Raw genomic sequence first — 13683 nt, 5'->3', positions numbered from 1 at the left:
CCAGTACAACTACTGAGCAGTGCGCGGGAACTGCTTCACTCTGATTGGTTGATTAAAATGATCAGTAAATCAGAACTATCCTTCGAGATTATTCTCGCGCCAAAACTGTCCTACGGCAATCACAATTCCCAGTTGCATTTATGTCATTTCAATGTGCAAATACTAATATAATGTTTAACAAAACCAAATGAAAGGAAAACTAAACTTTAAATAAATTTAGAAACTTATTATTCTGCAAACGGCTATTCTGGCTGCCTCCTTACAAAAGCAAGTACACTTAGACATACGTCATCAGCAATGTGGGTAAAACACAACTTTCCCACGACACAGTTACGTAATGGTGCAACATGAGATAATATTGAATATTTTAGTATGTCCCACATACACACTCTCACTCATTCTCATTTAGTCACACAACAACACATTAAATAAATCCTGATCTTTCCTGAATTTTATATTACGAAAAAATGCCAAATAGTTAACGTTCTTAATTATGAAACTCTAAACAAATTGACCTAACGTGCTGTGAGCTACAGTAATGATTCCACATGATACTAAAAGATAAACTGTAATCAATTGTAACTGATTTTAATCTTGCAAGTGTTTGGGGTGTTTTAGGTAATTTTCTTTAACTCTGATCATATGCCAGCTAGAAAGCTGAGATTTTTACACAATCTTGTTTTGAATAACAAAGGGCAGTATATTGACTTTTAACTAAATTGAATAATATTTAATATAGTTTATTTAGAGTCTTAGGGGCTTGGATATTCTGTCGCTCGCCGGCCGCTGGTGGCCGAGCGGTTCTAGGCGCTTCAGTTTGGAACCGCGCGACCGCTACGGTCGCAGGTTCGAATCCTGCCTCGGGCATGGATGTGTGTAATGTCGTTAGGTTAGTTAGGTTTAAGTAATTCTAAGTTCTAGGGGACTGATGACCTTAGAAGTTAAGTCCCATAGTGCTCAGAGCCGTTTACTATTGAGTGGTGATTTCTACGATCAGCGATCAGCTGCGTGCTGTCACGTTTTACGATGGAGCAATGTAAACAGGTTTCTTTTTTTTTAGTGCATTTTGACAGTGTGACTCTTCGGAGCAGACGTTGCAGTGTTATTATGTTCTGGAGTCGCTCCATATGATTTAGCGTTGCTGTATTTGCCCCAGACCAGCGATGAATGAACGACAAAAATTGTCACGATCAGCCTCGCATCGCGCAATCAATCCCGTTGCTCTTCATCGTCTCCTGTTATGCGACGAGGAACCCAGCGGGCACACACCGCTCAGTACCTCCCACTGGTGGACGAGACGTCCAGTTGTGCAGCGAGGTATTTGGTTGAGATCTGACAGTGACGTCGAATGAGAGAGTCTGCAGGTTTCAACATTACAGGAGTCACAGCCGAGTGCAGTGGACAGGCACGCGGGAGGTCTTGTTGCGATGAAGACAGACGCCTCACCCATCGAGTAACCGTGCTTTTATTCACTGTCAGGCCTCCGTAGACATTCTTCGAGTGCCTATGAATATCTGCGATTCTCTAGTTTTCCGCCAAAAGAAACTCAATGACAGCTCTGTGCTGGGAACGCACCTCCGTTACAGACGCCAGCTTTGAAGATTACGCTTAGGGTCGCCACCTATCATAACTTCATGAAACTATAGGGGCTGAAGCTGGAATATTCCACGATGTCCAACAAATTTTCACATTTTTTAACCGAAATTGGCCGAGAAAAAAATATTGCATTAGTATTGAATGCTACTCGTAAAACCGAGCTGGCCATTAAAATGGCAATAGGAGGAAGAATAATAAATAACAAAAAATTTACTTATTGTGCGTATGCAGTACAGCAGACTGAGTATATGATTAAGTTTGTAAGTGATTTAATGGTATACAGAGCTCGATATTTCGTATCCAGAGATGCCATATCTAGCAGCAACAATGACTTTAATCCGGCTGGGTAGCGAGTCTACATGAGATTAGAAGACAGGAGTGGGTACGTCAATTCATGGTGCTTCATCGTTATGGCAGAGCCTCAGTGGCTGGCGACTGGGGCCGTGCCAGTCTCTCGCGAAGTGTAACTGATTAATTTGTTCTTAGATTGCAAAGATAAAATTGTAGATTACCGTTGCAGCTATTCTACAGGCATCGTTGGGTAATTTTCGATTCTCAACTTTACAATGAATTGAGGCACGGAACGCCTCTTAACTTTTAGTCATTTTTTTCTGAGCAGCAAAATTTAGGGATGCTCTTTTGTACTATGTTATTTCAAATAATAACCATAATAGCTATACAAGTCAGCAGCTCGTGATCCCATGGTTAGCTTTGGTGACTATCACGGGGCCCTGGGTTCGATTCCCGGCCGATTCGGGGATTTTCCCCGCTGGGAGCTGGATGTGTGTGTGTGTGTGTGTGTGTGTGATGTCCTCACCATCATTTCATCATCATCGACGCGCAAGTCGCCTAAGTGGCGTCGAATAAAAAGACTTTCACCAGGCAGCCGAATATCCCAGGTGGGGTATCCCGGCCAATAATGCCATACACACATTTCATTGCACTCCATAGTCATATAAATATAAATGTTGATTTTATAGTAATCACTTGAGATCCTTTTGCCAATGTAAAGTCCAGAAATTCTTTGTGCTTCAGTTTTAATTTCGCTGAGAAGCGACTGGTTTGATGACCTGTCGATTTGCCCGCCATCCGCCCGCTATTTCTGCAGATTTACACTCTACATGAAAAATATCGAATGTTGCAAACTAAATTTCTTGTCACGAAGTCTGATCAGAGCCTTTTCTTCTTTTTTAAATGCAAAATATTTTGTAGCATTATATTTCATATACTGACGGAAAAATATCGCAATACCAAGAGGGAGTTGTGCGACATAAACGAAAGTTGGTAGACGTGTTTCTACATCTGAAAGATTTTGCGTCAGTTGCATAAGAGTGGCGTTAGTAGCGCCACTCTGAGGATGCAAATGAGGTTTGCTTTAAATACATGCTGTAACGGTCTTGAGCGTTAGGTACCTTTGTAACTGGATTTTGTGGGTTAATGTTGGTCAAGACTGCATTTAAGGCGACAAAGACGCTGTTATTAGTTCCTCACTGAGTTTGAACGAGATCGTGTAATAGGGCTAAGAGAAGCTTTACTTTCCTTCTGCGATACTGCAGGAAGACTTGGCAGAAATGTAGCCACTGTACACGATTGCTGGCAGTGGTGGTCGCGAGAACGTACGGTCTCAAGAAGACCGGTCTCCGGACGACCACGTGACACTGCCGACAGGGAAGACCATAGTGTTCGGTGTAAGTTTCTGTTGCATGATATTGCATCTGCAGCGGCAACTTGAGAAATAGTTGGCATTACAGTGACACAGCATCTGTCAGAGATCGGTTACTCCAAGGGCAGCTCTGAACCAGAAGCCCTGAATCGTGCATTCCACTGTCCCCAAGCCACTGCCTTTAGCGATTTCAGTGGTATTATGCCAGAGCTCATTGGAGGGCAGGGCGGAGGACTTTTGTGTTTTCTAATGAAAGACGCTTTTGTCTCGGTGCCAGTGGTGGTCGTGTGTTGGCTAGAAGGTGGCCAGTTGAGGGCCTGCTACCAACCTGTCTGCGTGCCACACACACTGCATCTACGCCTGAAGTTGTGGTCTGGGTTGCGATTTCGTACGACAGCACAGGAGCATGCTCGTGGCTATCCCACGCACACTGAATGAAAAATTGTACGTCAATCTGGTGATTCGACCTGTCGTGCTGCCATTCATGAACAGCATTCCAGGGGTGTTTCCAACACTATAACGCTCGCCCACATAGGGTTGTTGTAACTCAACTTGCTCTATAGAATGTGGACATATTGCCCTGACCTGCTCGGTCAACAAATCTCTCTCCATTGAGAACATATCTACATACACACTCCGCAATCCACCATACGGTGCGTGGCGGAGTGTACCTCGTACCACAACTAGCATCTTCTCTCCCTGTTCCACTCCCAAACAGAACGAGGGAGAAATGACTGCCTATATGCCTCTGTACGAGCCCAAATCTCTCTTATCTTATCGTGGTGGGCTTTCCGCGAAATATAAGTTGGCGGCAGTAAATCTGTACTGCTGTCAGCCTCAAATGCTGGTTCTCTAAATTTCCTCAGTAGCGATTCACGAAAAGAACGCCTCCTTTCCTCTAGAGCCTCCCACCCGAGTTCCTGAAGCATTTCCGTAACACTCGCGTGATGATCAGATCTACCAGTAACAAATCTAGCAGCCCGCCTCTGAATTGCTTCTATGTCCTCCCTCAATCCGACCAGATAGGGATCCCAAACGCTCGAGCAGTACTCAAGAATAGGCCGTATTAGTGTTTTATAAGCGGTCTCCTTTACAGATGAACCACATCTTCCCAGAGTTCTACCAATGAACCGGACTATCCACCTTCCCCACAACTGCCATTACATGCTGGTCCCATTTCATATCGCTCTGCAATGTTACGCCCAAATATTTAATCGACGTGACTGTGTCAAGCGCTACACTACTAATGGAGTATTCAGACATTACAGGATTCTTTTTCCTATTCATCTGCATTAATTTACATTTATCTATATTTAGAGTTAGCTGCCATTCTTTACACCAATCACAAATCCTGTCCAAGTGATCTTGTATCCTCCTACAGTCACTCAACGACGACACCTTCCCGTACACCACAGCAACATCAGCAAACAGCCGCACATTGCTATGCCTCGGGCATGGATGTGTGTGATATCTTTAGGTTAGTTAGGTTTAAGTAGTTCTAAGTTCAAGGGGACTAATGACCTCAGCAGTTAAGTCCCATAGTGCTCAGAGCCATTCGAACCATTTGTAGATAGAAAACAACAGCGGACCTACCACACTACCTACTGGGGCACTCCAGATGATACCCTCACCTCTGATGAACACTCACCATCGAGGAGAACATATGGAATATCATAGAACGACAACACTAGCGTCATCCACAAACAGCATTAAACTCCCTGCATTCACCGAACAAGTGCAAGAGGCATGGAACTCCATCCCACAAACTGACATCCGACACCTGTGCAACACAATGCATCGGCATTTGTATGCTTGAAATGAACATTCTGGCATTTACACCGGTTATTAATGTACAAGCATTTCACATTTTCAATGCCTTATTTCGCGCTTGCATTAATCTTTGATCTTGCACTGTTAATCCCTTAAATATATTACCTAGACAAATGTATTCCAGTAATTTCATTATTCTATATTAATTATTTTTTGATGATGCGGTTTTTCCCCATCAGTGTGTCATCATGGTCCGCCGTCAAGAAACGTATCTGCTCCTCTGCAACGACTCTGAACCTGACCGGTAACGGAAGCATTTTATTTGACCATTAGATTAATATGTCATTTAAAACTCAATTCACGATACTGTATCTTTCCTTGTTCTACTCCAGCAATGATCACTGAGATGTATCCCTACTTCGAACAATTAGTTTCCGGAGGAGTTGAGTACACTCATTATTTCTCAATCATTTTTCTTCTTTTCCAGAATGAGATTTTCACTCTGCAGCGGAGTGTGCGCTGATATGAAACTTCCTGGCAGATTAAAACTGTGTGCCCGACCGAGACTCGAACTCGGGATCTTTGCCTTTCGCGGGCAAGTGCTCTACAGTTTTAATCTGCCAGGAAGTTTCATATCAGCGCACACTCCGCTGCAGAGTGAAAATCTCATTCTGGAAACATCCCCCAGGCTGTGGCTAAGCCATGTCTCCGCAATATCCTTTCTTTCAGGAGTGCTAGTTCTGCAAGGTTCGCAGGAGAGCTTCTGTAAAGTTTGGAAGGTAGGAGACGAGGTACTGGCAGAAGTAAAGCTGTGAGTACCGGGCGTGAGTCGTGCTTCGGTAGCTCAGTTGGTAGAGCACTTGCCCGCGAAAGGCAAAGGTCCCGAGTTCGATTCTTGGTCGGGCACACAGTTTTAATCTGTCAGGAAGTTTTATTTTTCTTCTTTTATTTTGAATATGATTCTTTTCAGAAGCCATGAGCCGATGTTTTCCGTGTATTAGAGGTCTAGGTATAAGGATACAGAAGGTAATGGAAGCCACTGAATTAAAGACACATAATGTGTATCGACAGGAAATGTAGCTTGTAAATGAAAAGCATCATGACAATCTCTCCTTCGGCAAAACATTGCGGATTAGTCCCACATTCGGACCTCTAGGAGGGGATTATCAAAGGACAGGTGATAATGAGAAAAAGATTGAAAACCGACGAAAGGGTGACATTGTAAGATTCAGAATGTGTAATGTCACAAGTCTGAACGTCTTAGGGGAGCTAGAAAATACGTATAATGAAATGCAAAGCCTAAATTTGCAGATAATGCGTGTCAGTGAAGCGAAAGGGAAAAAAAGATAAGGATATCTGGGCAGAGGGATACAGGGTAATTTCAACAGTAGCAGAAAATGATGTAACGGGAGTAGATTGGTCATGAATAGGAAGGCAGTTAGAGAGTAACTACAGTGAAGAGTTCACTGGCACGATTGTTCTCATCACGATCGACAGCAAACCATCATCGACAACAATAGTTGTGTCCACGTCATAAACAGAAGCTAAAGACGTAGAGAAAGTGTATGCGGACTTTGAACGGGTAATTCAGTACGTACAGGTAGAGGAAAATATAATAATCATACCGGACTGGAACGCTGTAGTAGGAGAGGAAACAGAAGACAGGAGTTAACAGAAGAATATGAGCTCTGTAGAAGGCAGACATAGGTACAGTGAAATAAGGGTTCTGTAGATGGCGATGATGAATACTACAGCAGACAGTTCAGGTAAAGAGAAAAGGACATTTCTAAAAAGGTCAAACACAGAGGTTGGAGACATAAATAAGACAAAGGAAATTGTGAAGAAACCTCGGATAACAGAATTACTTCAATTGTCGCAGAAAGAAGAAATTAAAAACTGCTCCGTTAAAGTCAGGAACACAGAAATATAAACGCTTAGGAGCTAATAAACAGGAAGTGCAGGAAAGATGAAGCAAAGTGACTGAAAGCAAAATGCGAAGAAATCGAAAAAGAAATGGTTCTCGGAATAAAAAGTAATAACACCCTTCGGTGAAACTGAAGACATGGACGTCAACATTGAGTGTGCAAGAGAGGTTCTACTGTTAACTGCAGAGGAGAGAGCAAGCAGATAGAAAGAGTATACAGAAGATATTTACTGTCCGATGGCGTCACAGAATAAATAATCGGAGTTTATGTGGCAGAGGGATGACACAACACTAAAAGCAGAGTGTAACAGATCTTTTGAGAGCTTGTGGTAAAATAATGTGGAAAGCATAAATACCATTCCTTCAGAATTTCTGAAGCAATTGGGAGTTGTGACACGTGTTGAACTACTACTTTTCCAAATCAGTATTCGTTATTTGCGGCCAGGCAAGCCAGAAGGCTACCTACCACATTTCCCATGACAAAAACCTCTGTTCTGGTACAGGAGTGAGCTCAGTTGCCATAGACCAGGTCCTGCAACTTGTTGCCAGGACAGGAACATTTTCAACATAGCATGCAACAAGGGCCGGAACGCTGCAGTGGTGACATTGATTACGGCATACCAGGGCCTGCCGCTGTTCTGCTTCTGTGGTAGACGTCTACAAAAGCAATGTCCTGCCATAACAAGTCGGGTAAAGTGGCCACAAATACCACCTGCCTCAGCCATGAAGCTTTTGTCGCCAAGCGGAGCTTACACAGCGGAGTACTCGTCGCCAGTCATAGACCAAAGGTGAGTCACCTCATCTCAGCTAGAACTAGATGATGCCTCTGATGATCGTCCCTAGATCTGATGCTGGCGACAGCTGAACTGAAACCACCCATAGTCCACACTTGAGTGTCTCCTGCACAGCACTGTGAGATGCTGGCTGTCGCTGAAATTGCACCTAAAGCCGTGACCAGTCTATACTGGAATTTTCTGCCACTGTGTGCTTGGCGTCAGCAGGTCTAACACGGTTCTGTGCCGCCATATTGCTGACTTTGCATCTTCTGTAACTGCCAAGACTGGCTGGCGTGTTCGTGCCAGTGACCGTCTGCTGCTGCTGCTGCTGCTGCTGCTGCGTGCTGAGCCAGAAAAGTGCTGATGCTCGGGAGCAGCACGCGCCGCTGGGGCGCCGAATAAATCCTCTCATTATTTTCAGTGCCTTATGTTTCCACGACGGATGAGGAACTGATTCTTGATACCTGTTGCTCTGTCCATCATTCTGCACGGTCTTGGTTAGCTGTTACCACATCGTGCTGCCCCTTAGACAAGTGAAAGTCTGTTGCAGTTGTTGCGTAGAGTCTATGAGACTGACTGCAGACATATTGTCAGACATTCGGGAAATATAATCCACACAGTCTCAAAGATAATTAAAGCAGTAAAGTGTGAAAACTATTGAGCGTTCAATTTAATAAGGCGTTCAATTTATTACCAATAGTAATAATATACAGAAGAATGGAAGAGAAAATTGAGGGTCTTTAGAAGTTGATCCGTTTGGCTCTGGGAAAGGTAAATGGACCAGAGAGACAGTTCTGACGTTGCAGTTGATAATGGATGCAAGACTTAAGAAAAATGAGAACACCTTTGCAGGATTTGTCGACCTAGGTAAAAGCACCAGAGAGCCATTTCTGTCGTTGAAGTTGATAATGGAAGCAAGACCTTTGTGCCGTTGCTCGTACATCTTTGGCAACCTATTACCGATTAGCCTCTGTACGTCCATCTGTTCACAGATGGTTGCGGGGCTTCGGCTGTTCAGCACAGAATGTCAAATTAAACGCCTTTCAGCAGTCTAAATTTCAGATTGTTATTTTATTGGGCTACCAGTTTCGGCGATATATTACGCCGTATTCCGGCTCCCTAACCGACGTGTAGGAAGATCCCCACATCTGGTCCAGTCAAAATAGGGGCCAGCATTCAGTGACCGGTATACGTAGATTTTGGAGACAGCGACAGTCGGTAGGTCATGTTTGAAATGACTGCTGTCTCAAAAACCTACAGATGCCAGCCATTGAACGCTGGCCCCTATTTTGACTGGACCAGAGATGGGGATCTTTCTACACGTCGGTCAGGGGCCCTGAAGATGGCGTAATATATCACCGAAACTGGTAGCTCAATAAAAAACAATTTGGAAATTTAGACGGCTTAAAGGTGTTTGATTTGACATTCTGTACTGTCGATTACATCTGCCCTACGTTTGTCTCTGGCCCGTTGCTGGGAGAGGAGAGGACGGCTGCCCGCTAGGGGTCGCGTAAGCTGCGACGGGTGCTGATATAGCAGCGTGATTGGTTAGCTATGGGGAAGCAACTTGCTGTTAGCAGTGAGCAGTTTTATCAAAGACATGTGGGCTGGAAAGCTACGGCCTGGCCTTAGGAGTGTTATTGGAGCCACCACGTCGGTTGGAGTTTAACTGTCAGCTACTTGACCTTTAAAGGAATCGAGCCTGCCCGGGAAAGATTGCGAGAACATATTGTGGACTATATGGTGAAGCCGTTTTGTAATGACACTAAATTTGTTGGTAACCTATGTGTGAGCTACCACAGCCTGGTTCCTTTCGAGCCTATTTCATACTTTTTCCTTCCTCCAATCACGGTTGTGAGCTAAAGGTGCTCATTTGTATTTTGATACTCGGCCGTGTTCGGCAGATTTTCTGGATACATATTCGCGATTTGTGACGAACGTGTATTAGATTTAAAATTTTGCTGTCTGCTCGCCACGCTTCTGAGCAGCTTGTTTGTGTGCTCAAGACGTGCTATCTGTCATATCATCCTGTAGTTTAACTATTTTTTGCTTATGCCGTGATTGCCTAGCCTTCTTTAAAATGGCTCGTTTTTTATTAAATAGTGTTTAAGGTACTTAATGTTAAGGTGAACTGTGAACTACCTGCCTGGCGTATTATATAGTGCACTGTATTTTATGAGAATAGTGTTTATTCAGTGCTTTCCAGCCTTTAATTGATTTCATTATAATAGTGATTGAGCTTAGCTCTTGCTCAATAGGCTTGATAGTTGACATCCAGTGTTTTATCATAATACTGTTTAACACTTTCAGTGCTTGTTAAGCTTGCTTCACACATTGGTTTTATATTTAATTAGAATAGTACTTCATCTTGCCTATATTTGTGTGTTACTGGACACATTAGCCATTATTTAATGCATTATTTATCATGGGTCTCCCTGTGTGCCATTATTTAATGCATTATTTATCAGCGAGCTTACTGTGCACTTTGATCGACCTGGTGGGATTCACCAAATGATTTTGTAATACATTTGTGGAAATGACAGCAATTTTGCTTAGACATACGGCCACCTGATTACATCAAGTCCGTATTACCTATCATTTGCTACTTTACGAACTAGTCGCCTATGTGATAATTATCTTGTCATTTGTTTATTTACCGTTGCTGCCACTGGGCACAGTTGAAGGACTTATTTCAATAGTGATACAAGTCCATTGCATCCACTTTTCTGTCTATAATGCTTCTTAAATTAATGAGCCAAAAAAACAAAGAATGGTTCATCTCCAGCAAGAAGCCATATGCTTGAATATTTCTGGTATCTCAAATGCAGATTTTTCAGCGCTCATATAACTTTAAGACTCTGTATCTCAATATGAGCAAAAATGGACTTGTACCACTATTGAAATAAGCCCTTCAGTTGATCTAGAAGACAGAGCACAGCTATGGTCGAAATTGCTAGTTATGTGAAATAGAGGTTATCGTCTTGTGTTCAAAATGTAGCACCATACCATCATGCCAACTGCTGGACCTCCATGACTGTGACAAATGCTTATTGGCAACGTCTCTCCTCCTCGGAGTCTGGGAGCATGGATACGCCCACTGTGATGCGTTACACATAACCTATACTCGTCTGAAGAGACAACATGGTGCCACTCCGGTGTCGCATTCTTGTCGTTGATTGCCTCTTTCTGTTGCATAGCCACAACAATGGTCACCATGTTGGCAGCCCGTTGTGTTCTAGACGTTGTCTCGTTGTCTGTCTTACTACAAACAAGCCCATTTCCTGACTCGAGGTACGTCACGTGGCTGTACAGTCCTGCACGGCACAGCGAATAATGGCTGCCCTCGTGGGCACTAGTAACATGGAACCACTGAGAACATCTGTTCAGCCAGAATATTATGACCACCTACCTAGTCCACCTTTGGCACAGATAACAGCGAAGCGTCGTGGCCTGGAATCAACTAAGCCTTGATAGGTCTAGCCGAGCGGTCTAAGACGCTGCAGTCATGGACTGTGCGGCTGGTCCTGGCGGAGGTTCGAGTCCTCCCTCGGGCATGGGTGTGTCTGTTTGTCCTTCGGATAATTTAGGTTAAGTAGTGTGTAAGCTTAGGGACTAATGACCTTAGCAGTTAAGTCCCGTAAGATTTCACACACATTTGAACATCTTGATAGGTCACTGGAAGGAGTTGGCACCACATCTTAACACGCAAGTCACCTAATTCAAGTGGTGTTAACACTGGCACATGCGTGGGCCGTCGGCTGCGGAGGCCCATCATTAGGAGTATTCTGTGCACTGTGTGTTGTCCTCTGCCCAGCATTAAAGTCTGATGTTAGTTCCGTCACAGTTCGCCGTCTGTCCTGTTTTACTACCCTATCCCGCCTACGACGTCCGACATCTGTAATGAGGGATGGCCGCCCAACCCCACGACGTCTGGACGTAGTTTCACTTTGGTTTCTCCACGTGTTGAAGACACTCACCACAGCACTCCTCGAACACACGAAAAGCCGTGCAGTTTCCGAAATACTCCTGTCAAATATCCGGACCATTACAGTGTGCCCTCGGTCAAAGTCAGACAGAACACGCACCTTCCTCATTCATACACCGACAGCAAGCTCACTGATAACATATTCACCATGCGTGTGTCTTATTAGCAGTCACTCTGCACCAGGTGACCTGGACGGGTTTATAATGTTCTGGCTGATCAGTGTACACGGCGATAAGTGTGACTGAGCTGTTCCCACTGATTCGATATTCGCATGACAGTTGTGGAAATCTAACACAGGCCGCAGTATCACAGAACGGCAAACCAAGTCTCAATTCGGCCACTATCCTACCGCTGGTGAACTCCGGCTCGTGCTGGTAGCCGAAAGAGACAATCATATGCATAATCAACCAAGTAATACATCCAATTCATTACAGTTTATCGTTTGATAAATGCAGCCTTCATGGTGTTCCAATTTTAACTACCAATACTGTATTAAGTACTGGCATTAGACGACTGACCAAAAAATCGATCGTCATGCAACGATTTTACAATATAAAAAGACTAACATAGATTATGAGCTTTATTATTCCACAATCTGACGTTAGATTAAAGTATTTCTTGTATTGTTACTCCGTACTGCTAAACTGTTATCCACTAAAACATGAAATATCAAACTCAAGTTGCAAGTACTTCATTAATAAAGAATCTTTTAGTGAATGCCTTAACCAATTAAGCTGTGAACACTTACCTGAGCTCCTTCTGCCCCTCAGGGCTAATGTCAGCTACATAGATGTTGGCAACAGCCATGAGGTTCATCATGCCGCCGCTGAAGGTGGTCACTATAGACGGCAGCAGCAGCCACTCTGGCGCTAGATCTGTAATCGCAGACAGCCCAGAGAACAGACTGTACGCGATTGTGTTCCCTGCAATTAGTTACGATTTTCAGTTTCTGTCAGACATAAATAACGATAAGAATGGATAGTTTTTAAGGAGGTGGCACTCATACCACGAACTACTAAAAATGAACGAGTATTGTCTTTCAAATGTAGAGGTCCTTCGCATCTGTCTACACAGTGACACTCTGCAATTGTTGGAAACATTTGTAGCCATAGAAAAAAGGTGCCTGCAGGCATTGGTAACTTCCACTGTCACGAAGAATGATAAGGAGTGGCATATGCGAGCTGTTCATTGCGTTATACTGGATAGTGAGATACGTTGTAGTGGCACAGCGTTTTTATCACACTCACACAATTCTCAACAAATACTGAATACGTCTAGAAATAAAGAATAGGGCTCTTTTGTGCCAGTGCATGTCAATAGTGAAATCTGGAAGTTGGTACTGGTGTGAAGGGACGTCTGTTCAGTAAGCATGGGTGAATGGTGTGAGACTCGTGCTCTTGACATACCAGCAAAGGACCAGAGAAAGATGGGCCGCCGGTCGAACTTGTCGCTCCAACTGCCGATGAAAAGTGACACAGTGGCGGGCACGATTCCTTCGATGATAGCCTTCCAGGTGAGAAGCGTGCTGGAGTAGGTGCGGTCCTCGTTGGTGCACATGTTGGGGTCTCTGGAGCCGCATACTCGCTCCAGGAAGAGCCCGCTGGCCACCCACTGAGTCACGACGTAGGAGAACATGAACAGCAGGACAAGCGGCTCCACCGTCGGACGGATGCGCCACCACTTCACTGCAACACGAAGCTCTCGTCATCACTTGCTCGTTCGCTGCTTCACTTCGCGTAAACAACTGCATTCTCTGGACCTTTTCTGAGTGGGTAACGCGGCCCCAACACATTTTAAGAATGACATGGTTTCCACGAGGCTGCTATTTTAAAATAGTGCTTTACTAAGAGCTACTAGCTACTCTGAAGTAAGTACACATGTGGTGGAACTACAAATAATTGTGTATAAGTTCGTTTTGTGGCTCCATATTCCAAGGTCGCGCATATTAACGACTGTGGTATACCTATCT

At 44.1% G+C, this 13683-nt stretch overlaps 1 protein-coding gene across 1 annotated transcript in view; it reads right to left on the bottom strand.

Moving 5' to 3' along the window:
• Positions 1–13296, bottom strand: part of LOC126458428 (tetracycline resistance protein, class D-like) — a 51988-nt gene extending 38692 nt beyond the window's left edge. The window contains exons 1-2 of the mRNA XM_050095472.1: positions 13121–13296; positions 12463–12637 (exon numbers count right to left, since the gene is read on the bottom strand). Coding sequence (XP_049951429.1) covers positions 12463–12637; positions 13121–13271 — 326 coding nt within the window. The 5' untranslated portion in view covers positions 13272–13296. The remainder of the gene's footprint in view (positions 1–12462; positions 12638–13120) is intronic.
• Positions 13297–13683: the final 387 nt, after the last annotated feature.

The sequence above is a fragment of the Schistocerca serialis genome, chromosome 1 (genome assembly GCF_023864345.2).
Source record: "Schistocerca serialis cubense isolate TAMUIC-IGC-003099 chromosome 1, iqSchSeri2.2, whole genome shotgun sequence".
NCBI lineage: Eukaryota > Metazoa > Arthropoda > Insecta > Orthoptera > Acrididae > Schistocerca > Schistocerca serialis.
This window is presented reverse-complemented; position numbering and strand designations above follow the sequence as displayed.